This window comes from Hippocampus bargibanti, linkage group LG11 (assembly GCF_051943395.1).
Source record: "Hippocampus bargibanti isolate YZ-2025 linkage group LG11, ASM5194339v1, whole genome shotgun sequence".
NCBI classification, from domain to species: Eukaryota; Metazoa; Chordata; class Actinopteri; order Syngnathiformes; family Syngnathidae; genus Hippocampus; species Hippocampus bargibanti.
Genome location: NC_142744.1, coordinates 5,320,933 through 5,348,179, shown reverse-complemented (window position 1 = coordinate 5,348,179; position 27,247 = coordinate 5,320,933). Strand labels below are relative to the sequence as shown.

The window sequence follows — 27,247 nt, the reverse complement described above, 5'->3', positions numbered from 1 at the left end:
GTTACGGCTTCCCAGCTTTTCTCACTTAACTCGGGCCCCGAAACGTGACACTGGGTCACAAGGGCTCCCCTTTTGCGGTTCGAAGCCACAAATCCACTTTAGAAGTTGGCAGCTTGGCAATCAAGAGGATTGGAAAAGCAAGACCATCCCAGTTGTCACGGTTTTCCATGCATCTTAACTCGAGAAGAAGTGCCATGCGTTTTGCCCTTAGAGTCTTTAACCTATGACTGTAAAATATATCCTTGAGAGTTTTGAAAGGCGCTTATTAATGAAATGTATTATTATTATGATTATTATTAAGCTTGGCCAAAACAAACACTGATTTGCTGTGGCGACCCCTTGTAGGGAAAAGCCGAAAGGAAAAGATTATTATTATTATTATTATTATTTGTAGTATTAGTATTATTATTATTATTATTATTATTATTGTTATTATTGTGATTATTATTATTATTAATAATAATATTATTAGATTAGATGAGCCTTTATTCATCTCACAGTGGGAAAATGTACTTTTCACAGCAGCAAAAACAAAATACAGGAACTGCTGTAAAGGCAGTCACTCACTCAGTGCCATCTTGAAGTAAAAAAAACATTAATATTTAAATACTAATTGTAATAATAATAATAATTATTATTAGATTAGATGAGATGAGCCTATTTTCGTCTCATAGTGGGAAAATGTACTTTTCACAGCAGCAAAAACAAAATACAGGAGCTGCTGTGAAGGCAGCCACTCACTTGGCGCCATCTTGAAGTAAAAAAACATTCATATTTAAATAATAACAATAGTAATAATAGTAATTGTTATTTATTATTATTATTATTATTATTATTATTATTATTATTATTATTATGATAAGATTAGAGGAGCCTTTATTCGTCTCACAATAGAGAAATTTACATTTCACAGCAGCAAGAACAAAATACAGGAGTTGCTGTAAAAGCAGCCACTCACTTGGCGCCATCTCGAAATAAAAAACAGTAATATTTAAATAATAATAGTAATAATAACAATAATAATTGTTATATTTATTATTATTATTATTATTATTATTATTATTATTGCTATTGTTGTTGTTATTATTATTTTACATTCCTCGTAAATTCCTTGAATTTGTGAATGGCTGTTTTGAAAACGTTTGTTTTTGCTGAATTTTTACAACACATTTAGCCTAAAGAACCCCCTTCCCCCCTTGAGAATAACTTTAACAATCCTCATTTTTTTTATCCTTTGCTTCTTTAGCCGAGAGGACCAATGAAGTCATTGTCGGCACAGACCAACTGATGGAGATCTAAGTGACGTCACCTGACCGTCACACACACCCCTGCAAACCGGTGACACACTTTACACGCAACCTTTAGCGTTTCAATAAAAAAACTAAAAAACAACTCCAATCCACTCAAGTCTTGTCATCTCTGCACATTTTATTTTATTTTTTTAGTTCAACAGATAACGAGCGCCATGTCCGCCGATGTCGAGCAAAAACGGTAGGAGTGGTCGCCACAATGGTGTTTGGGATTGGGTTATTTTTTTTTGTACACGAAAATTACATATAGGGGAGGCTTAAAAGTCATTTTGTGCTTGCGACTCAAACGACGTATAAAAGTTAGCGTGTCTCGCAACAGTATCTAAGTTGAAAAATGAAGCCACATACGGTGAAAAGATGAACTGGAGAGGCATATGGACGATTTGCGTCACATGACTAAATAAGTGGCTTACGTGCACATTTTGAATTTGTTGTCATTTAAAAGAAGGCTTACTAATGGGCATGTAAAGTGTCCTTGGGAGTTTTGAATGGCACTTATAAATTTATGATGATGATGATGATGATTATTATTATTATTATTATTATTATAACTGTACATGTTGCATGTTATAGGTTAGTGGTTAAATGTTTATTTTTAAAATGAGTAACTGCCGAACTGACTCTTCATCTTGCTTTTTATTTATCTCGCTATCAAGCTGTCTATCTACCTAGCTAGCTAGCTGGCTATCTAGCTAGCTATCTATTTATAATAATAATAATAATAATACATTTACAACTTTCAAAACTCTCAAGGACACTTTACAGCTATCTATTAGCTATCTATCTGGATACCTGGCTATCTAGCTGGCTATCTATTAGCTATATAGCTGTCTAAATAGCTATCTATTATCTATTAGCTATCCAGCTGTCTATCTACCTAGGTTGCTATCTAGCTAGCTATCTATTTATAATAATAATAATAATAATAATACATTTAAAACTTTCAAAACTCTCAAGGACACTTTACAGCTATCAACTAGCTATCTAGCTTGCTACCTGGCTATTTAGCTGGCTATCTATTAGCTATATAGCTGTCTAGATAGCTATGTATTAGCTATCCAGCTGTCTATCTACCTAGCTTGCTAGCTGGCTATCTAGCTAGCTATCTATTTATGATAATAATAATAATAATCCATTTACAACTTTCAAAACTCTCAATGACACTTTACAGCTATCTATTAGCTATCTAGCTTGCTATCTGGCTATTTAGCTCGCTATCTATTAGCTATATAGCTGTCTAGATAGCTATCTATTAGCTAGCTAGCTAACTTTCTGTCTATTTGAGTTGCTTCCGGGTTGAGTGAACGCTGGCGCATGTGGCTGTCGCTGCTCACCCACAGAAAAACGTATCCAGTGACTGTAAAGAGACCTTGAGAGTTTTGAAAGGCGCTTATAAATAAAATGTATTATTATTACAAAAATGGCGAGTGTGTTGATTGTGGACCACCCGGCTTGATCCTGTATCAGTTAACAGCAAAGCCCCGCCCTCACGGAAGCGTATCCGTAGCCAATGCCTTTCTTCTTTTTTTCTTTTTACCCCCCATCCCCAAATGTCTTTTCTCCCTTTTGCTGTCACACGATTTATTGCATCCCCTTGGCAAAAGCATTTCTTAAATTACAGGTTGGAAGTTCTTTAGTCACGAAAGGAGACGAGAGACGACGCGGTGAGAGTTGTCTGTATGCTAAGTTGTTGTTTTTTTTTTTTTTTTTTTTTTTTTTTTTTTTTTTTTTTTGCGGGTGATTTACAACCGCCCCGTTTTCCTTTTGTGTCTGGGGGAGGATAAATGAAAAATGAATCTGCATCATTTTTGATGTGTCAGTAGTGGTCGGAGGAAATCCTCACTGATGAGAGAGCATAAAATGCTTACATGAAGTCTAGTTTGAAATCCCCCCTATTACCCTTTCGCCCCCCCCTTTCCACATCCCCTCTTATGTCGTAGTAAAGGCACATCGGGCACCCCGTCATGTGGTTCGACAAAACCCAGCTGTGACCACAAGATGCTTTTCAAAAGTCTCCACTCCACATGGGATGTCACAAACACAATGACAGTCTTGAGCATCGACTCGCTCTCAAAGGTCAGGATTCTCCTTGACATAAGTTGGGATGTTTGCAATATTCGAATTTGACTCATTCACTGCCAGACGTGCAAAAACCTGTCCACTCCAGTGCCAGGGTTTTTGTCATTTTCACTCAGATTGAAGAACCCACAGAATATTGAATTTTAGGACTACATAAACATTCAATTCAGCGTAAGAAATATTACACTCTTCTTTCATCAGAAAAAAATAGTTAATTCCTAAGTTAATAGGTCTAGAGCAGGTGGGTGTCGAACATACGGCCCGCGGGCCGGAACCGGCCCCCAAGGAAGTTTGATCAGGCCCGCAGGATAATTTAAAAGTGGGAAAAATGCACAAACGACATGGAATTCACATTTTTAATGAAGTGCAATTCATGGATTGTCCACTAGGGGATAGAGTGGTGCTGTTTCGATCAACGTAGGAGACAACAGCTTTGTGTTTTTTTTTTCAACCGAGGTCTTTTTTTTCAACCATGATTTCAACACCCTCATTAGCCAAAATGTCATTATCCAAGTGGAGAAAAGTAGATAAGCAGTGTAGAATTTTCAATGAAAAATGCACCACGTCATATTTTTTTACAGAGATCCATCCATGTGCTTGGTGTGTTTTCAACAAGTTTCAGTATTTTGGTTATTTATAGCATGTATGGTATCATTTTGATGGTCCGGCCCACTTGACATCTACCGAGGCCATATGTGGCCCACGATGTGAAATGAGTTTGACACCCCTGGTCTAGTGTTACGTCACCAGAAAATGCACAAGATGGCGCCCAAGCTCCGTTGGAAATGGGCTGATTTGTCTGCTGGGAATTTGTGTCAGCGAGTATCAAAAAAAGTAGTCTTGGTGCAACACACAACGATTCACCATCGCGTTATTTATGGTTTTATTAAGTTCATCCTGTTTACTTGATATCTAATTTAAAACAGATTCTTACCTTACATCACAAACAGTTACGTTACGTTTTTCTTCCGTTATTTATGTGTTTTCCTTCTACTTTCGCCATCAACACGATGTTTTAAGACCGAACAAAGTACCCAAAAGGCCTTGTGTGTCGCTTTCTCGGTCGGAGAAGATGCTTTCTTGTTACACATCCAGTTATGAATATGATTCAAATAGTTCTGAAGAGGAAAGCATAAATGTTTGCAATCGATTAAAGAAGTCCTTCCGTGTCATTTCGAGGCGTCTGGACTCCAATGTAGCGCCCAGAAAATGCACAATATGGCGCTCAAGCTCCGTTGGAAATGGGCTGATTTGTCTGCTGGGAATTTGTGTCAACTAGTATCAAATAGTAGTCTTGGTGCAACACACAATGATTCGCCATTGCGTTATTTGTGTTTTCCTTCTAATTTCGCCATCAACACGGATCAAAACAAAGTTTTCAGACCAATCTAAGTACCCAAAATGCATTGTGTGTCGCTTTCTCGGTCAGGGGCATTCCTTCAGTGACGTCACGTCAGGCATCGTCATCAACTCGAAAACAAGACTTCCTGAATATTCAGCGTGAGTGTTACAACATAAAATATAGCTATATGCGGTGGAATGTTTGTAAAATACGCTCAGTAGAATTGATTTTACAAATTATGGACATAACTTGGCCAGTCGGTTGTCCTTTAATATTGTTACTTTATCGTACAGCTTGTTATCGTGAAATTGTTAAATTAAACATAACATATGTAATATTGAGATATGCTGCACCCTTCCAAGTATCGTACCGCTGCCAAAACGTGCAAGTCACTGGCTTGGATGAATGTCATATTTTCATCAACGATATGTACTGATACTTTAAACAACTCACATTTTGAATATTTACCATGTAATGACTATTACAAATATGTACGTCCAAGCACTTTTCATGTCACGTGACGGCGCCACGCCACCGCCGTCGTCGTCGCATCATCTGGCTTCAACGTCCCGCTTTGAAAGGGATGAAATTTGGCCAGGAATGATCGCGCCGTATTGTTTTCAGCATGGTGCGGTCGCCTCAATGTTCCCAAATGGGTGTCGACAGTTGATCGTCCAATTGTGATGTTGACACCCTCTGATGTCTCACACAATCCCTCCAAAATAAAATACAGCTGTTGTTCCTCGGTTGGGTAACTCCAGCTCCGCACTAACTCCCTTTGCACTCGTCACGATACGCACTACGTGTGGTCGTGAAGGATGGGCTTACTGAGGCCAAGTTGTCAACATATCAGCCTTCGCCTTTTTTTTATTGTTTTGTTTTCTTTTCAAACTCATGAAAATGATGTCTGGAAATGAACGTGTCGAGTTGCAATGAATCACCCCCTGAATAAGAAAAATAGTGTGGATGGTGGAGAATATTGGTGGAAGAGGGAGCGAGTGACCTTCCTCGTGTCAAATTCATGAGGTGAGACATGAACTGTGAACGCTATGAGCGCATATCTACGTCTTAGATGTTTCACTTGGATGCTTTTCATAAAAAAAATCAATATTTAAAGGACAACCGATGTCACTTTTTTGTTTTTTATGCTAATATGCTTTCTTGTTACACATCCAGGTATGAATATGATTCAAATAGTTCTGAAGAGGAAAGCATACATGTTTGCAATCGATTAAAGAATTTATTCCATGCCATTTTGAGGCAACATTGGGGCAACAATGGATCATCAGAAATGGCGACCTCCAGTGGACACCTCCGCTTCCACAGGCTGGTAAATTCCTTATATGGAGCTTGGACTCCCTCTTCTGGAGGCTTTTGGGTGCAACCCGGTTCTCAGACCAAACATGTACAGCAAAATACATTGACGTGATGGAAGGACGCTACAGTGCGTCTTTTTTACGGTCAGGGGGCGGTCCTTTTATGACGTCACATACGGACTCGTCACCAACTAAAAAACAAGACTTCCTGAATATTCAGAGCGAGTCTTAAAACGGAAAATATAGCCATATGCGGTGGAATCTTATTAAAATACGCACAGTAGAAGTCATTTGAAGCCATTTTACAAATTATGGACACAACTTGTCCGGAGACGTTGGTTGTCCTTTAAAGGAATAGCACCAAAACAAAGTGTATGAGTTTCGCTGTTTACATTATACCCATTTTCACAGGAACCAGAGCGACAGTGTTGCGAGCGGCTGTTGACACAAAGCGATTTTCACCAATCTCTGCTTTAATGGAAGCTACAGGTAAAAACTAAATCGACCAATTTAACGTGGTGCCATTGTCAACTTGTGCAATTCCTTTTAAAACAGGACATACAGTGATACCTCATCTTAGCTAACAAACTTTTCATGTTACGAACATTAAATTCGCGATAATATAATCTTGGCATACGAACTAATTTTCGGGAAACACACGTAGCATTTTTTTAATGCATTCAGTGCGGATGTGGTTTGTCATGGAGTGGATACTTTTGCTTTTTTTCGGACCGAAAAAGACTCCACCACAGGCTAGTGTTCAGCCGAAGAGGACACAAAAGAAAATTACGGTCGAGCAGAAGAAGGAGATCATCGAAAAACACGAACGAGGTGTGCGTTTGTGTGACTTAGCGTCCCAGTACCAGTATGCTAAAACGACCATTGCTACGTGTGCCTATGGGTGTTTCTGTGTTGTCTAAGCAACGCTCTCAGGCAATAGAAGAGGTTGGAAAACTTCTGTTGTTTTGGATTCACGAAAAGCAGCTAGTAGGGGACAGTGTCAGTGAGGGTTTAATTGCCGAGAAAGCACGGTAACTTCTCCTGAAAAATAAAAGCTATAAGTATATTATAGATCAATTCCACGGATAATAAGGGCCAGGATGTTAGGCGGTGATAAATATGGACAACAGTGGAGAAGAAGGTAGGCTGGACTTGTCGATTTGAGTAGTGGGGGTGTTGTTGTGAGGAGGGAGGCGGGTGGGCCAAATGGGGATGGGCTGGTGTTGCGGTGGCAGTGTCGGTGGGGGGTTGGCCGAGAAGCTGGGTGGCTTCATGGCTTGAGGGCTGATCGTGGGTGAGCAAGGAGACACGGAGTGAGGGAGAAGCCCACCCAAGTGGTAGTCAGTCACAAACCTGTGTGTGTGTATGTGTGTGTGTATTTGCTGCTGACCCCGACATATTAGCACAACACTTCCTCAATTTGTCTTCTGTGTTCTCCAGCCACAAATGATTTTCCCTCCCACTTTTTCCCCCCATCCACACGCTACCTTTCAAGATGACACCCCCCCCTGCAACCCCACCATCCAACCAACCCACCTCCAACTAGCACATAGCAACGACACCCCCCGCCGACTCTAACTTCAACATCTGAATGCATGCGGCCATTTTACAAGCTTTGTAGTTGCAACACTTATGTTGCTAACTGTGTGTGACAAAGATACCATGTACGCCATCACAACCCCAATAATACTCACACACAGCCCAGACATCCCTGGCTGTCACCCCCCACCCACCCAAACTAATTGGCTAAACATTGGCTGGGTGGTTGATTGGGATCACATCTTAAATGGCTTTGCCTGTTAAGTCACAGGAAGAAACACACCAGCGACCTGGAGCTCTCAGGTGGCCTTTTTAATCTCCTGTCCGATTGTTTATTGCATCGCCATACATAGAAATGACGCGCAATTAGGCAGCTGCCTTGAGGATTTTTCCAACCGTGCCTGGCTAAGGTCAGCCCATGTGTATGTATGTATATATATATATATATATATATATATATATATATGTATATATGTATGTATATATATATATATATATATATATATATATATATATATATATATATATATATATATATATATATATATATATATATATATATATATATATATATATGCTCCACAAACAACCCGCACAAGCCATCTATACACTTGATGCAAAAAGCTATCAACCCAGCTAAACGGAACGCAGTCAATGAGGAACTAGATAAAATTATCACAGAGAAAGCACCTATAAGGGATCTTCCCTCAAGATGGTTAAAGAAGAAGGTTACGTTCCTCATCAAGTGTATAATGCTGATGAAACCGGCCACTCCATTCCATCAAGCCATCAACGACCATCACAAAAGTAAATAAAATGACTTTATTATAGAGTACAGTTTATTTCTTTAATTATAATACCATAGCACATTTATTATACATAAAATAAGGTATATTTTGTGTCATTTTAAGGCTGAGAAAATTAGGAAGTAGAAAATTGTTTTATGGGGACCTGGGAACGGATTATTATCATTTTAATGGTTTCTTATGGGAAATTGATTTTTGGGATACACACTTTTCGCCTTATACACTCTGGGAACCAATAAAGTTCGTAAGCCAAGGTATCACTATCCCTTTTTTTTGTGCTCTTGACATATTTTGAACTGTTTCACCAAATGTAATCAAAAAGAATGGTCATACATTTTCAACATTCCACCACACAATGTGCTGCTGATCCAAATTTGGGTCGTTTGGCCTCAGTAGAGGTCTGAGCTCAACTGGCCGCTAATTGTTCTCTTTAATCAGACGTGACTGAATGTTGGGAATGGATGTTAGCTAAAAATGGATCCCCCCTTCTGTTTGCTAACAATGTCTGGCGCAGACTGAGAGACTTTTGCGAGGTTTTTGTTTTTAAGAGCGCAGGTCCGGGTCGCCGTCGCCACCTGCTCCGCTGCGCCGACAATACCTCTGTTACAAGGCGGCAAACAAAGACTTGACAAAAAGTGCGTTTGTGTGGTTTTGTGTGTTTTTGGCCCCCAGAAAGGCCAACCATTCATTAGGGCCACAAAAGGCGGCAAAGAAATGCATTATCATAATTAATCTTGTGCTGAGACTGTGGGTGGCAGCTTCGCTCGCCTCTTCTGACAAGAGACATTTTTTCATGGCGAAAAAGTGTCGCTATGGGTAACTTGTTGCCGTTTTGTATATCTTGCCTTCGTGATAGAAAATTAGGGTGAACTCTTCTATGTGTTTCTCTATCTTGAAATGAAATAGAAACACAGAGATGACCCTTTTATTGTTTTATTCAAGCTTTATTTATCCAGATAAGGCTACTGAAAATTCTCACTTAAAGGACAACCGACGCCTCCACACAACTTGTGTCCATCATTTGTAAAATCACTTGAAATAACTTCTACTGAGCGTATTTTACAAAGATTCCGCGGCACATAGCTATATTTTACGTTTTAAGACTCGCGCTGAATATTCACGAAGTCTTGTTTTTGAGTTGATGACGATGCCTGACGTGACGTCACGTATGGAACGCCCCTGACCAAGAAAGTGACACACAATGCATTTTGGGTATTTTGTTTGGTCTAAAAACTTCGTGTTGATGGCGAAAGGAAAACACAAATAACGCAGTGGTGAATCGTTGTGTGTTGCACCAAAACTACTATTTGATACTAGTTGACACAAATTCCCGGAAGACAAATCAGCCCATTTCCAACGGAGCTTGGGCGCCAACTACTGCACTTTCTAGGACGCTACATTGGAGTCCAGGCGGCTCGAATTGATCCGGAAGGACTTCTTTAATCGATTGCAAACATGTATGCTTTCCTCTTCAGAACTATTTGAATCATATTCATAACTGCATGAGTAACAAGAAAGCATATTCTCCGAATCTGAACACCCTGTTTTGATTTTGGAACAAGGCAAGACGTCCTGGAGTGACGTCACGAACTGGGGGCGGGACTTTCTGAAAATCCACAGTTTGAAGCTCATTTTGTGGCAGTTTTGGGACACTTTAAGTCATTTTTTTGGTGTTTTGCATTTGACTAAAAATATCAGCCTGCGTGTTTTAGGTGCTCTAAAACGTTTTTATGATGTCAGTTAGGAAACCAAAAAAATGGTGTCGGTTGTCCTTTAAATGACAGCCACAAATTAGCAAACAAGTTTGTTGTTGAACTATATCAACGACTGCTTAGCTTTTTGTAGACTTAAGCCATGGATTTTATGTGTTTTAAATGTCGCTCAACAAAATTAAATAAAAAATGTCCTAATGTTCCTAATCTTCCATATGTTATCCTGTCTCGAGGGAACGGCCATTTTGCAACTCGCTATTGATTGAAAATAACATTGCCATTGCTATTTCAATCACGAGTTCTGAGTTTGCTCATGTGATGCTCGCAAGCTGAGTCGCGATTGCCAATGTTAACTCATTCACAGCCAGGCGATGTGCAAAAATGTGTCCACTCCGGTGCCAGGGTTTTTGTCGTTGTCACTCGAATTCCAGGATCCACAGAATGTTGAGTTTCAGGCCTACCTAAACATTCATTGCAGCGTAACAAACCTTACACACTCTTATTTCATCAGAAAACAAGTTAATTCCTAAATGATTTGGGTCTGGAGTTATCTAAACGTGAAATGAGGGTGGATGTCCAAAATACATTGCAATACATACATATTGGTTTAAATACGTTTTTAACAACAACTGAAGATGCAACAAGGCGCTAACATGGAAAAAAGGGAAATGATGCCCCCTTGTGGAAAAGAAGAAACATTGCCAGAGGTCTGGACCGCGCTTTATCGGCATCACAGCAAGAAAAAACAAAAACTAATTCAGGAATGGCGGCCTACGTCGTATTTTCAATTCTTGAATAAATTTGTGAATGGCAGTGAGACTGAAAAAATACAATTTAAAAGTCAATGTTACGCAAAAAAACTAAAATCTGAATAGTCGTAAGGAAAAGTCTCAATCTCTCCAGAACGACAATAAAGTTGGGACGTTACATGAATAAAAATGAAACATTTTGAGACCATAGTGGTAATGTTAGTGGAGTCACGTTGTAAAATCTATCGCGTCCTGAAATGTTATTCACCATCTTGTTTACATTGAAAGTAATATTCAAAAAGTGTTTTGGGGCGCCGGCTTGATTCCACCTTCTTTGCAAAATAAACGTCTCGTCTGCTACCAGGCAGATGGATGCCAGAGTGGCTCAATCGTCCGTCCCAGACCGACGGACGGCCAGCCATGCATGCATGGACGAATGGACAGATGGATGGAGCCACTGGGGAGAGATAAAATGCACATTTGCTTGGTGGTTGGTCGGAAGTCAGGAGGCCAAAAACGAGGGAGAAAATATGAATGTGTCGCAAGGATGGAGGCATCAGGGGGAGTCCAAAAATTCCTTAAAGGACAACCGACACCATTTTTTTGTTTCCTAACTGACATCAGAAAAACGTTTTATAGCATCTAAAATACCCAAAACACGCAGGCTGATATTTTTAGTCAAATGCAAAACACCAATAAAAATGACTTAAAGTGTCCCAAGACTACTTCAAAACGTCCTCGGAAATGGTGAGTTTCAGAAGGTCCCGCCCCATTTTTCGTGACGTCACGCCAAGACGTCTTGCCTTGCTCGAGAATCGAAACAATGGCGTCAGATTCGGAGAAGATGCTTTCTTGTTGCTCATCCAGTTATGAATATGATTCAAATAGTTCTGAAGAGGAAAGTATAAATGTTTGCAATCGATTAAAGAAGTCCTTCCGGATTATTTTGAGGCGTCTGGACTCCAATGTAGTGCCCAGAAAATGCACAAGATGGCGCCCAAGCTCTGTTGGAAATGGGCTGATTTGTCAACTAGTATCAAATAGTAGTCTTGGTGCAACACACAATTCACCATCGCGTTATTTATGTGTTTTCCTTCTAATTTCACTATCAACACAAAGTTTTCAGACCAAACAAAGTACCCAAAATGCATTGTGTGTCGCTTTCTCGGTCAAGGGCGTTCCTAATGTGACGTCACGTACGGAATCATCACCAACTCAAAAACAAGACTTCCTAAATATTCAGCGCGAGTCTTAAAACGTAAAATATAGCTATATGCGGTGGAATCTTTGTAAAATACGCTCAGTAGAAGTCATTTGAAGTGATTTTACAAATTATGAACACAACTTGTCCCGAGGCGTCGGTTGTCCTTTAAATGAGGGGTCTGTTTATAGAAAAAATGGACGCAAACGAGAGACCATGTGGGGCACAGAGAGAACCCTGGGTGGTTTGTATACGCACTGCAAGTCGCTGTGATGGCAGATATCTGCGCAACGCATGGTCATCTCAGACAGCTTATTTATCCAAGGCCTCCAGACCAGGCCTCGGACCTCCCTGAGTTTGTTAGGCTTGAAGGGGGGGGGGGCTACCACACAGCCCAATTCCTCACATTCCACTTGAGCTCCCATTTCCAGCTGCCTGTTTCCCTCTTACCCCTCAAACCCAACCCGAGCCTGTCACGCCGTATTCCACCACGACAAGGGGGGTAGAAGGGGTGGGGGGTCCCGAAATTTATGTTCCGGCTACGTATGAGCTCCTCTATAGGAACAGATAAATATGAGGGAGAATAAACAGTAGATGGGCAGATGTTCAACAAAAAAGTGAGCTAATGGCAGTGGCAACGCGCTAAAACCTGGCTAAAGCTGGCTACCTAGATAGCTACCTGGCTGGCTGTCTAGTTATTAGCTATCTATTGGCTATCTAGGTGGCTATCTATTAGCTATCTCGCTGGCTAGCTCTATAGCTGTCTATCTACGTATTAGCTAGCTAGATAGCTTTCTATCTATTTGAGTTATTCCGGGTTGAGTGAATGCTGGCGCGTGTGACTGCCGCTGCTCACCCACAGAAAAACGTATCCTGTGACTGCAAATTGACCTTGAGAGTTTTGAAAGGCGCTTAAAAATTAAATGTATTATTATTATTATTATTATTAAATGTCGGATTATTCTTGACGCATGAACGTTACACGCCGTGCCGCTTGCCGTAGTTATTATTCTCCCAAACACCAGGAGGCAGCGGTGAGTGTGAATGCCATCAAAACAACATTAAATGGTTAAACTTCGTAAATGGTTCATATGAACACAGATAAATGCATTAAAAAAATCGAAATAAAATCAAAACAGAGTATCAAATAGGTTTAAAAGTGCAGTGATACCTCGGCTTACGAACGCTTTAGCTAACAAACTTTTCATTTTACGAACATTAAATTCGCGAGAATATGATCTTGGCATATGAACTAGTTTTCGGGAAACACACAGCGAGCCACAATGGCTGGCGGACTAGTTTTCGGCGGATGAACACCAAACCACACGGTCGAACAGCGCCACCGTGGCTGCCGGACTACTTTTCCACACCCACTTTTTTTCAGTGCACTAAGTGCAGACGTGGTTTGTTATCGAGTGAATATTTTTGCTTTTTTTGGGACCAAAAAAGACCCCACCACAGGCTAGTGTTCAGCCGAAGAGGTCACAAAACAGAATTACGGTCAAGCAGAAGAAGGAGATCATTAAGAAACACGAACAAGGTCTGCGTTTGTGTGACTTAGCGTCCCACCACCAGTATGCTAAGTCTAGCATTGCTACGTGTGGCTATGGGTGTTTCTGTGTTGTCTAAGCAACGGTCTCAGGCAATAGAAGAAGTTGAAAAACTTCTGTTGATTTGGATTTACGAAAAGCAGCTAGCAGGGGACAGTGTCAGTGAGGGTATTATCGCCGATAAAGCACGGCACCATCACTCGGATATCATCAAGAGGCAACTACAGTAAAGTCTCGTTATATCGATATTCAAGGGAGTCCGAAAAAATATCGATATAACCGGGACTATCGATATATCCGACCCTGTTTGCATGTAATTTTCTCCGTGCGTGCATAGAAATAGTATCGATATAACCGGGACTATCGATATATCCGATATCGATATAACGAGACTTTACTGTACATCAGCGACCATCACAAAGGTAAATAAAATGATTTTATGACTTATTATTATATAGTACAGTTTATTTCTTTAATTATAATACCATAGCACATTTATTATACATAACATAAGGTATATTTTGTGTAGTGTTAAGGCTTAGAAAATAAGAAAGTAGAAAATTGTGTTTTATGGGGACCCTGGAACGGATTATTCTCATTTTAATGGTTTCCTATGGGAAATTAATTTTTGGGATACACACTTTTCGCCTTACACACTCTGTCTGGGAACCAATTAAGTTCGTAAGCCAAGTTATCACTGTACATTGATACAAATGCCAGAAAAGCCAAGTCAGTGAACCTGCGTTGTTCAGAAAGGTGCAGCTGTCAGTCGCGGACTGACGCTGAGGCACCAACACCTACATCCACTTAGTCCACATCAGCTTCCAATTGTTTTTAAGTCAAGCAAAGTAGCTCAAATTAGCACCAGGCGCCTGACAAAATGTTCCTGGATAGCAACGCCGCTAGGACGAGCGTTTGCTATCATTACACGTTTGTTCATCTTTTTTACTTGGCAAACGACACTTCCAAGCTTTTTGTTCTCTCCCCCCCCCCCCCCTGAGGATTATAAAACCAGTTTTGTCTGGGAACCTTCTTTCCAAGCTCATGTGAGCGCCTTTGTGAACTCATGAAATCATGCATGTCAAGACATGGAACTGTTCCAAAGAGTTTTCTTAGATAAGAGTGTCCCTCTGAACCACCTTTGAGGGTCTCTTTTTTTTTTGGGGTGGAGGTGGGGCGAACAATACATATGCCATAAATCTTGTGATGCTTTCATGTCAATGCAGTATGATAGTGCAAAGCTTCGAGCCGACGTGTCTTCTCCTTGATGGTTGTGTTAGAAAATTTACTTCCACAACAAAGAGTTGTGGGTTGATATCTGAATCCGGATGTATAATTAATTTTCTTTGTCGAAAGAGGGCGCAATTGAGCACAAACAAGGAAGGAAGTGCATAAACGGGGCATTGCGCAAGCTAGCATGGAACTTTGGCTGGGATGGATGGATGGATGGATGGATGGATGGATGGATGGATGGATGGATGGATGGATGGATTTTATCACTGCAAATGGCTTTCTTAGATAACCGTTACCTTTCTAAGATGGCATAAACATACAAGTTAAGTTTCAGAAATCATAAATCAGGAGGTTTTCGTACTCGCGACTCTGTGGTGTGTGTTAACATAATATGAGCATTAGAAAAGTGTAAATTAGAAGTAAATAAAACAATGAATACACTGATACCTCGGTCTACGAACCCGTTGGCTTACGAACTTTTCGATTTACGAACGTTAAATATATGAAAAGTTTACCTTGGCATACAAACTATTTTTTGGGATACACACGGGGCTGCCACAATGAGTGATGTGTCGTTCGCGAACGAGCCCGTTCTCCTAAAAGAAAATGGCAGCTGGCTTGTTTTGGTCCTCTATTCCCCGCCCCCAGTCGTCATTTAAAGCCAGTTGATTGGTCAAAAACGCAGCAGTGAGGGAAGGTGGTTTAAACGTTAAAGAGACAGACAGACGACAGAGAGAGAGAGTGACAAAATGGATAGAAAACAGTGACATTTGGACTCGTTTCAACTTTGAGTGTAGACTGCAAGGTTGAAATTCCCATCAATCAGCCATCAACGACCATCACAAAGGTAAATAAAATGACTTTATTATACAATACAGTTTATTTCTTTAATTTTAATACCATAGCATATTTATTATGCATAAAATAAGGTATATTTTGTGTAGTTTTAAGGCTTAGATAATTAGAAAATAAAAAATTATGTTTTATGGGGACCTGGGAACGGATTATTCTCCCTGTAATGGTATCCGATGTGAAATTAATTTTTGGGATCCACACTTTTCGCCTTACACACTGTCTGGGAACCAATTAACTTCGTACGCCAAGGTATCACTGTATTTTGTTTTTCTACTTCTTGCTTTCCTCTTCCTTTTATAACTCACTGCTGCTGTGTTACTTCCGGGTAGAGTGAACGCTGGCGCGAATGACTGCCACTGCTCACCTGCACACAAAAAAAGAGTTCTTATCCCGTGACTGTAAAGTGTCCTTGAGAGTTTTGAAAGGCACTCAGAAATTAAATGTATTATTATTATTATTATTATTATTAATTATTATTATTATTATTATTATTATTATATGACGTTTTAACAAAAGCTTAAACTGGAACAAAGCGCTAACATGGACAAAAGGCAAATGATGCCCCCTTCTGGACAGAAAAAAAACATTGCCAGAGGTCTGGCCAGCGCTTTATCAGCGCCAAAGCACGAGGAGAGAAAAAACAACATCCAAAAAAATTCTGGAATGGCGCTCTACGTCGTATTTTCAATTCTCGGATAAATTCGTGAAAGGCAGTGTGAATGAGTTAATGTGATTATGTGTACAAACGGGGAATAATGTGTACAAGCGTGCAGTCAGCAAGCAAGCGTGCGTGTGCGAGCTTCATTGAAAGAGTTCCTCTCTCTCTCTCACGCGCACACACACACACACTCACTCTCTCTCTTTCTTTCTCTCTTTATCGCCCCATCTCCCTCCCCCCTTCCCAACCCAGGCAGCGGCAGCTTGGGTGGTCTCTCTCGCTCTCTCCCCCCTCTCTCTCTCCCACCCCACTTTGGCGAGCTGTTGCTTAGCAGCTAATAATAGGCGATGTTTGCAAAGTAATTTGCCTCTTCCTCGGCCAATGGGAGCCGCGGCACTTTTCCATCAAAGCTCCCTTTTCAGGATTTGCGGACAGGCGAGCTCGTCCAAATGTTGCCGCAGCACGATCGGGGCGAGACATGACGCGCAACCACCAGCAAGACCACCACCACTACTACTACTACTAGCAGTACTTACTGAGCCGCTTTTATTATTATTATTTTCTTTTCTTTTAGTAGTATTTTTTTGCACGTGTCTGTTTTATAGCAACAACTCCGTGATCGAATGACGACAAAAGGATCTTTACGTATTTGGGCGCATAATGTTGGGATGGAGTTTAGCGACTCGTTCGTCTCCACGGAAGACTAGCAGGACACTTTCTTCCAACTCGTCGGCGCCGGACGCGCTCCTCTCCCATGTCGGATTACTGCGGCGCTTTGTGAAATCGCAGCCGCTTTGTGTGTCCCTTCGCCCCCCAAGCCTCTTCGGACCATGGCCTCGGATCGCGGGGTTCCAGGGACCGGCGTCTTCGGGGAGTTACCCCCGAGCTTCGCGCGCTCCAGACCGGCCGCTGACGCCGACGCGCTCCGGGGACCGAGCGGTTACTGCCACGCCGCTTTCGCACTTAAACAGAAATCAAAGGTGATCACTCGGGGATTTGGGTCTCAAGAGTAGTATTTTTGTTGTTGTTGCTGCTGGGCTGGTGTGTTTTAGGGGTTGTATGTAGTCTTTTACATGGGGGGGTCCCAAACCCACTTCCAACAAGTCTCTTAGGTGGATGACATGGTTTGGCTTTTTTAGCATCCTGAGTGTTGAATTGCTTTAGGATTAACTTAATTCAATTAAGCAATGTTGTTTACAAAGAAGATTATTTATTGGTGTTTAGTCAATGTGTGGTCCTTCACTGGGGGGTCCCGAAACCTACTCTGTGAGAGGCAACCTGCAAGAAGTCTCGTGTAAGGATGCACAGACTTTTAAATGAGTTAAAATTAGGTAGCTAACTTTCTTCAATGGACATAACTGTGGGATTTGTATTCATTTGCATAGTGTTGGATTTAGGATTTAATCCTTTACTAGGGCTCCCAAAACCAATTTCCAACAAATCTTTTGACGATACACCAAAGAGTCAAACCTGAACGCTCTCAAATTCCCGAGATGTGTGAGATTTTGTGAACAAGTTTGACTACTGAATACCCAAAAGTAATCTAAAATGCAAAATGGTCTCGGTTGTTCAAGGGTTGCCTCGAATTCCCATTCCGTTTTGTGTACATGTCACACATCCCGTTGCGTGTGTTTCTGGCGTGAGGCAGCCCCTCGGAGCAGCACTGTGGGCTTCGCCAGGCTCTTGTTTGGAAAATGTGGTGGGTCCCGTGAAGGAATTCACTGATTGCGTTTGATCTGACAAAGCATCTTTACGGACCGCCTCGGTGCTTGGATGTGTTTCAGCGGAGTGAGGCGCAGGAGAGGGGGGATAAGAAACACAGCAGTGACAGTTGCATTGCTGGAAAACGAAATTTCAAACAAATCTGCGCATGATCTAGCAAGATATGTATGTATATGATATGATTAATGCGGAACGTTCGTGACTTCCAGTGTGTTAATTCAAGCCATTTGGAAGCCTGATGTTGGCCTCCGAATTTGTCGTTAATTGCGTTGCGTCAGGGGGGATTCTGCCTCAGTTTTGGACCCGGTTCATGTGATGGATGCCGAGTTCCGAAAGCCACCGATTGCTCCTAGCCTCAATAGAATAGCCACTTTGTAAAATCACCTGTAGAGTCACCCTTGACGGAACCATCAATAAATCATATGACTAATATTGGTGACCTGTGATTGACTGGTCACCAATTCAGGGTGTTCTCCGCAGTCAGCCTGATTGATCAGCCTTAGCACACCCACGATGAGATAACGCGGTATTGAAAATAGATGAATGTAACAAAGCTAGCGGTGGAACACTACAACAGAAACATCTTGTGTTTGTTTCAAGTAGGGGTGTACGTGAAGACCCCTGTCCAGCATGTTTTAGATATCTCCCTCGTCCAAAACGCTTATTTAAATCAGAATCAGAATCAGAATCAGAATCATCTTTATTGCCAAGTATGTAGGACACACAAGGAATTTGTTTCCGGTAGAACACGCTGCACTAGTATCGTTGTCAAAAAAACTGCTAAGTGGCACTATACAGTTCCATTTTGGCTACTGTTGAATGATCAGCTTATCTGAAAGCATTGAGACGCCTGACAATGATTCCAGTTTTGTCCTTGATCAGTACCACGATCGACCGTTTCTCAGCTGGTGAGTATGTTGTCCTCGGTATGAGCCATCGTCAACCATTGGGGACCCTTCACCTCAGTTGCTTGCGACATTTGGGCCGTTACCTAAAATGTCCTCTGAAACGATAGCCTCATCCTACGGGACCATAGTCACCTCCTTTTGAGGAGGATCTGTTTCACGACCCGTTTTGAACACGGTTCAAGGACTTTCGGGAAACTTTTGAATCAGGCTCCTGGTTCACGGTATCCATCATCATACTGACTTTCCTTTCCTTCCTCTTCCATTCCAGGGGAAGACAGTAGGTCAGAAAGCTCCCCTGTGGATCCGCGCCAGATTCCAGGCCCTTCTGTTCTCTCTGGGCTGTCACATCCAGAGACACTGCGGGAAGGTGCTTTTTATTGGACTCTTGGTGTTCGGGGCCCTTTCGGTGGGACTCCGAGTGGCCGCCATCGAAACGGACATCGAGCAGCTGTGGGTGGAAGGTGAGTTGAACGTTTTTGTGACGAAAGAATCGAGGCCGCCGTGCTTCTCGGGTTGCTTTATTGGTCTGTGAGGCGTTGGATGTTTGTCCTAATGAGTGTCAATTGGGGTTTTAGAGGTAATGGCGCACGAGCTTGTCTTCTCTTCGTTTATTGGGGCTGTACTTTTGGTATCGCGTTGACAGATTGTGTGTCTGTTTGGGTAAAATTGCAGGGAGGTCCTTGGTTTACGACAAAGTTCCATTACTATGGCGGTGACATAAGTCTGAACTGCTAACCTACGCCAACGCGGTCGTAAAATCATGATTACGGTCAATAGTTGTATGTAAAGCTCTTGAATATCAAAATATGAAACAATCATACTAATAGCAGTAAATGACCGTGATGACTGAAGACGCTTTCCAAGTGGACCGTGTCATGAATTATTCTTACGCCGTTGCCCAAACTAACTTTGTGTTCGTAACCTTGAGACATTGTCAGTCTGACTGCTAGCTAGTTCCATTCCTATAGCAGCAAACTGCCGATAAATTTATATGCAGGGTAAATCGGACGATGGCGGAGTTGATCGCTAACCTGTGATGAGGCTATTATGAAGTTTAAAAATACAACGTGAGGTTACATCTCTAAGAGAATCAAAACGAAAAATAGCAATCTATGCAACGTATTGACATTGTATTATTCCGCCACGCCAAAGTATCAACCTAGCCTACTGTAGCAAAGCCATTTGTTCAAGACTACTTTAAGGTCTTCAATGTATAGCAATCAAATTTAAAAAAAAAACATGCTACCATGTATTCTTACCCTGTGCTATAGTCGGTCACTAACCTATGCTAACACAGTCGTAAAGTCATATTTCTTATAAATATTTGATTCAATTGATTAATCAATCCTGTGGAATATTTCCCTGTAATGCTGAGGGTTCAGTATCAGGTCTTGGATGGTGATAGAGCTAAGCTTCCCGCAGCTGACATGATGTTGGCACTTGTTTAGACAGCTAGCTAGTTGAGACCGAAGTAAGAATGCATTTCGTTGGGCTTCGGTTAGCATCACGGGCGTGATTTATCAACCGTCGGGACAATGATGTCGGAATGATTCCATCTGGTCTGGGAGTACTAGGAGCTCATGTGTGAACTGGGAAGTGATGATTGTCGCACCTCACCCCCCTTCGCTAGCTTCCATCCGGCCGACGCTGGGTTTTAGCTCAATATTATCTGCACCTTGTTGATTTATTTTATTTTGATTTATTTTCAGTAGCAAAAGAGGCTTTATTTGAGTTTCACACTGGCCAAAATTCCTTTTTAACCCCCCCCCCCCCCCCCCCCCCCCCAGGCTTTCAGTGCCGCGGCTGATCCTGGCAGCAGATGGGACTGTGTGAATGGTTAGCCATCTTTGAGAGTAGAGTGGAGGGGAGTACTGGGAGGGTTTCAGGTCCCTCCCTCCCCCACACACAGTCAACCCCACCTCCTCCTCCTTCTTCTCTACGGCTCCCTGTGTGGTCCCTAACTATTCTTGGATTCCATTCAACAAGAGGCAAGGCAGGCAGGCAGGCAGGCAGGGAACCCCCTCCCCACCGCTCCCCTTAAACCACCGCCTCCTGCCCTACCTCCTCCTCCTTCACGAGTAAAAAAAAAATCTAAGTGAATGCAGCTGAAGTTTACCCACCTGTTTTGCACGCTTTAAAAGCGCCACAGCAGTTGGCGAATATAAACAGATCCTATAGGGCCTTTTTTTCGGCCCACCATGTCAGCGTAGGACATTTGGGGGGGCAAGACAGCCTAGTTTGTGCACTCTTGATAGTCTGTCATTGAATTGAACTTTGTGCCTTATTTCTCAAGGAAAAGGTTTCTTCAGCCGTCATCTGTACTTCTTTGAATGTGTCAGATGCTCCTCATCCGAAAAGCTTCGTCAGCGAACTAAAACTTTAAGCTGAAGAAACCTTTTCATTGGACGACTGAGCGCTTCCACAGATTCATTTCTCAAGATTCCTTGTCAAAGGCAACAAAAGCAATCACGATTTCTTTTTCACATTCCGCTTTAATTGTAAAAGATTTCATGATACCTCTTCAGCTAATTGGCCCGGAACATGATTTTTAAATGAGATGTTTAGACATTTGTGTGCCAGTTGTTTTGGTGTGCGACTGAAGGAAGGAAAGGCGCAATTTGGATGGAGAGTGCGGCAGTGTGTGTGTGTGAATGGGTAGTGGGGGGGGGGGGGTGCTGAAAAAGGAATGCTGTGCCTTTAAGAGGCCGTGACCATGTTTCTAAAGTTTCTGCCTGCCTTGGTTCCACCAATAGCCCATTCACAAAGCTGCTAGGGGGCCTCAATGGAGAGTAAAGTGGTTGTGGGACAAGGAGAGGTTCGTTCTCGCACGCATAAAAGTCCAAGTTAGCGCTCACACACAAATTGCTAGCCGAAAAGGATGTTGATATCTTGATGGAGTGTGTGGAAACATTTCGTTTTTTATTTTGGAAATTGTAAACTTTTCTGGAGGCATGGATGCGTTTGTGTATGTGTTGAGACTAAATGCCGCAGTAGTAGGATAAATATGTCACTTCCCTGATTGTATTGTATTGTATTGTATTGTATTGTATTGTATTGTATTTGTCTTTATTAGTCTCGCAGTGGAGAAATGTACATTTCAAAGCAGCAGTGTTATGAAAGGAAAGAAAGAAGTAGAAAAACAAAATACAAGAGCTGCTGGAAAGGCAGCCACTCTCGCGGCGCCATCTTGAAATCAAAAGAACAAAAAAAATTATGATGATATCGAAAAAAAAAAAGAATTATTAACATTTATTGTAATTAAAATATGAGTGTAGCTTGAGTGTAATTTTACCTAAAAATAATAACATTAAAAATGCCAAATATTTTAAAGCCTTTTCAGGTCAAAATATGTAACAATTCGAATATAACATAATCACATACAACATAGGATTTACAAATATCATTTAAAAATTACAATCCAGACAGTTTAAAACCAAAATTTTATTATTATTTTTTTTTTCCATTTTGACTTTAAAAATATATAGACGTTCCCCAACTTATGAACGTAAGTCGAATTTGTTCATAAGTTGCTTCAGTGCTATATTTTGTACGGAATGTATGTTTAAGGCTTATATAAGTATGTTTAAGGTTTATGTAAGTATGTTTAAGGATTGTATAAGTAACCAGTACTGGTTTGTACTGAAAAATAAACGTTTAATAAAATATATGCGCGATAAATATATGTACATGTATAACTGGAGAGAATACTACATATGTTACTACAAAATTGCTCGTATGAACAGTACAGTTCGTAACTCCAAAGGGGAGCACCTGTATTAGAAATAGAACATTTTCATAGACATGTATATCCTTTTTTCACGTAAACATGTTTTTTCTCAAGATTTACAGAATAAGTAACATTAACATTAAGTTAAGATTAACATTAAGTAAGTCGGATGGTAACATCCGACTTACGACCGAGTTGTGGTCCGACCAAACGGTCGTAAATCGAAATGGACGTAAGTCAAAATCCACTCAAAATGTTGAATAGAGACGCTGAGGCTAAATGACTCACAAACTCTGGTGCCATCACACGGTCGATTGCTGTGCGAGAGCGAGATGCTGGCTGGCTGGCCAAAATTGTCGTACATGTTGCCAGCCTGCTAGCGCGTTGCGGTGCCAGGCGTAGAATGAAAATCTTAAAAATAGGGTCTGGAGGTTGTGGTCGTAAGTACGGCTGGTCGTAAGTCGAGCTGATTGTAAGTCGGATGTTACCTGTATATGCTTTAAATTTAAAATAATACAGTAAAGTCTCGTTATATCAATATCGGATATATCGATAGTCCCGGTTATATCGATGCTATTTCTATGCACGCACGGAGAAAATTACATACAGGGTCGGATCGATAGTCCCGGTTATATCGATATATGCTTTGAATAATATAACGAGGCTTTACTGTATATCGAAAAATCACCAAAATAAAGACTGTTTTTAAAATATCTTGAATAGAATTTTTTTTTTAATCTCCGGTGATATTTTGCGCTGCATCACTTGAATCTTATCCCCCTAAATGACTGTCACATGTGCTCACGGAGGTGTCGCGAATCCCACGTTGACAGTTGTTCACGTTCACGCAGTCGTGTTTGTCGCCATTGTGTGTACGCAGCTTGACTAGCCTGCTATGTTGCTCTGTCTTAAGATATTCCGGGGGGGCTTCCTTCCTCCTCCAGGAGCATTTTTAGTCTTCACACCTGTGTGGTGGTAGAAGAATGCTTAGCTTGATTTAACTCATTCATTGCCAGACGATGTACAAAAATGTGTCCAATCCAGTGCCATGTTTTTTGTTATTAATAATAATAATAAATGTAATTTCTAAGCGGCTTTCAAAACTCTCAAGGACACTTTACAGTCATGGGATAAGAACTTTTTTTTGTGCGGGTGAGCAGCGGCAGCTATTCGCTCCAGCGTTCACGTTACCTGGAAATAACACAGCAGCAAAGTTATGAAAGAAAGAGGAGAGGAAAGAAAGAAGTAGAAAAAAAATACAGGATCTGCTGGAAAGGCAGCCACTCCCGCGGTGCCATCTTGAAGTCAAAAAAACTAAATAACAAATAATATGACAGCACAAAGACACAGAGAGTCATTCATTCTTCAGCACTTGCTGTACCCTCTCTGTGACACGAAGCAGTTCTAAATGAAAGAGGAGACGATCAAAGCATCCTTTTCACCAGTGGATCAGGGACGTCATGGTGGGATGTGCATTGTCACTCTAATTCCAGGACCCACAAAATATTGAATTTTCGGACCACATAAACATTCAATGCAGCATAAGAAACCTTAGACTCTCTTCTTTAATCAGAAATAGAGTTAATTCCTAAATGATATGAGTCTGGAGTTATATGAGCTTGAAATGAGGGTGGCTGTCCAAAATAAAATGCAATACATACATATTGGTTTATATAGCAGTTTAACAAAAGCTGAAACTGGAACAAAACGCTAACATGGACAAAAGGCAAATTCTGCCCCCTCATGGATGAGTAAATACATTGCCAGCGGCCACGGCCAGCGCTTTATCAGCACCCAAGCATGAATAAAACAACACCCGAACAAATTCGGGAATGGCGCTCGAATCAGATTTCCAATTCTCTAATAAATTCGTGAATGGCAATGAATGAGTTAATGACCGCAGACAAATGCAAACGCATACTGTAAACAATCATGAGCTCACTTTTAAGTGTGATCTTGGCGACATGTGACCCATTGTCCTTGAGTGGGGGAGTAAAAGACTGAAGGGTCAAAAAAGAGAGAGGGATGCAGGAAGAGGAGCGTGATGGGAGTAAACACCCACGAAGAGGAAGGGACGATGGTTGAGACAGGAAGACGTGTAGTTTATGACTCGCTGACACTTTTTCTCCTTACCTTGTCTCGTTTTTCCGAAACGTTACAATCCTGTCACTGGTGAGGTGTTTCTATTGGAAAAAAAATATTCGTGGGGGTCGGAAAAAAAAGTGTGTGTGTGGGGGGGAGGGGAGGAGAAAAGACCTCTGTGTTTCTGTCAACAAATGCTTCCAAGCTGAGTTTTAGGTGAGCCGTGACAGACACGTTCAGTGATTCCAACTGTCCAAACACCAGCGCAGGCGAGAGAAGGCCGAGCGGGTGCACCACATGTCCCATAAATACGATGAGGGAAGTGAAATGGGGCGCAGGGTGGGGGTCGATATTGGGTGGGTGGGGAACCACAGTACAGTACAGTAGATTTGCATCCAAGTGAGGCTTGATGAAAAAAAAAATGCACAAATGAGCTACAAATGAGCTTTTTTTTTGGGCCGCCATTTTGTTTTCTCTACTTCTAAAAAAAAACCACCACAGGTAAATGCCACATTTCACACACAGCAGCCCAGTTTGGACACAGAAAGTTTTCTGAAGTATTATTGGAGGTGAATAGTGCGCGTTGGGTGCCCCCAGCTAGATAAATAAACTCCCAGCGCTCAAGGCCCGGGACCTCACGAGTAGAGACAAACAAGAGCAGAGTCGACCTGGGTCACCTCCAAATGTTTATTTCACCCACCGCATCCCCCCATTTTTTTACATTCAATCCTCCAGTCCGAGTCACACCTTGGTTTTCTCAGCATCACCACCACATGTCGACAAAAAAAACGCTCACACTGAGACCTCGAGACCATTAAACAGCACGGGTGTCCAAGGGATGGCCCGAGGGCCAAATCTGGTCCTCCACATCATTTTATTCGGCCCGCGAAAGCAAATCAACCAAGTCTAGTTCCATAATTTAACTCTCCGCCATTTAGACCCTAAATGGCAGAGAGCTAAATTACGGTGCTAAATACCGGTATCAAAATCAAGTCCCGGGGGGCCAAATCTGGCCCGCCACATCATTTTATTCGGCCCGCAAAAGCAAATCAACCAAGTCTAGTTCCATGCTGCTTGCTAAAGTCCAAACCAAAATTTAAAAATGGTCGCATGTAAACCACAATAACAGTCATTATTTTTTATTTCAAATTTGAAAACTATTTTTTATCAATTTGTTGTGCATTTTCCCCTCTGTCCTAACATCATATACAGTGATACCTCATCTTACGAACTTAATTGGTTCCCAGAAAGTGTGTGTAAGGTAAAAAGTGTCTTCCAAACAATAATTTCCCATAGCAAACTATTAACAATGAGAATAATCAGTTCCAAGGTCCCCATAAAACATAATTTTTACTAAATAAGCCTTAAAACTACACAAAATAGACCTTATTTTATGTATAATAAATGTGTTATTGTATTGTAATGAAAGAAATAAACTACCGTATAATAAAGTCCTTTTATTTGTGATGGTTGTTGATGTAGTTGACTCTTGATGATATCTGAGTGAAGTTACCGTACTTTCTCGGCAATTAAACCCTCACTGACACTGTCCCCTACTAGCTGATTTTCGTTAATCCAAAACAACAGAAGTTTTTCAACCTCTTCTATTGCCTGAGAGCGTTGCTTAGACAACACAGAAACACCCTTAGCCACACGTAGCAATGGTCGTCTTAGCATACTGGTACTGCGACGCTAAGTAACACAAAAGCACACCTCGTTCGTGTTTTTTGATGATCTCCTTTTCTACTCGACCGTAATTTTCTTTTGTGTCCTCTTCGGCTGAACACTAGCCTGTGGTGGGGTCTTTTTCTGTCCCAAAAAAGCAACTCCATAACAAACCACATCTGCACTGAGTGCACTCAAAGAAAGGGGCTGTGGAAAAGTAGTCCGGCAGCCAGGGTGGTGCTCCGTGTGTTTCCTGAAAACTAGTTCGTATGCCAAGATTATATTCTCGCGAATTTATTGTTCGTAAGGCGAAAAGTTCGTTAACTAAAGCGTTCGTAAGACGAGATATCACTGTAAAACGTGAATGTAGAGGGAAACTGGATTTGGTTTTGGGTACTTGGAGTTCAAGGGAGGTTAGAAGGAAAGGGAGAGAGAGAGATAAAAAAAAAAAGAATGAAACAAAGAAATGATTCCCGGGCTCAATAAATTCATTTCAGCTTTGAATGAGACCAGCAACGTGGAAAAATTTCGCCTTTCAAACCGGGATGAATGTATGTTTCAAGCACACATTAAGCAGTATTAGCGGTCAGTGGAGTGTCTAATGTGACTATTTTTCACAGTGGCCAACACTGGCCGCGATTAGCATAATTAGGAGAGGCAAGGCTATACATATGGAAATGGGAAGTGCCGAAATGCCAGCCCCCGGTGGAAATTTATGTGCGGTGGCTAACACCGCTGGCACATGTGAATAGAATGGAAGTGAAACATATTTGTTGTTGTTGTTGTTGTTGTT

At 41.4% G+C, this 27,247-nt stretch overlaps 2 protein-coding genes across 2 annotated transcripts in view; both read left to right on the top strand.

Moving 5' to 3' along the window:
- Positions 1-1,409, top strand: part of eif2b3 (eukaryotic translation initiation factor 2B subunit gamma) — a 38,682-nt gene extending 37,273 nt beyond the window's left edge. The window contains exon 12 of the mRNA XM_089008221.1: positions 1,247-1,409. Within this exon, the coding sequence (XP_088864347.1) occupies positions 1,247-1,299 (53 nt within the window). The 3' untranslated portion in view covers positions 1,300-1,409. The remainder of the gene's footprint in view (positions 1-1,246) is intronic.
- A 15,327-nt stretch (positions 1,410-16,736) lies between these two features.
- ptch2 (patched 2) overlaps positions 16,737-27,247 on the top strand; it is a 49,049-nt gene continuing 38,538 nt past the window's right edge. The window contains exons 1-2 of the mRNA XM_089008241.1: positions 16,737-17,330; positions 19,249-19,441. Coding sequence (XP_088864367.1) covers positions 17,181-17,330; positions 19,249-19,441 — 343 coding nt within the window. The 5' untranslated portion in view covers positions 16,737-17,180. The remainder of the gene's footprint in view (positions 17,331-19,248; positions 19,442-27,247) is intronic.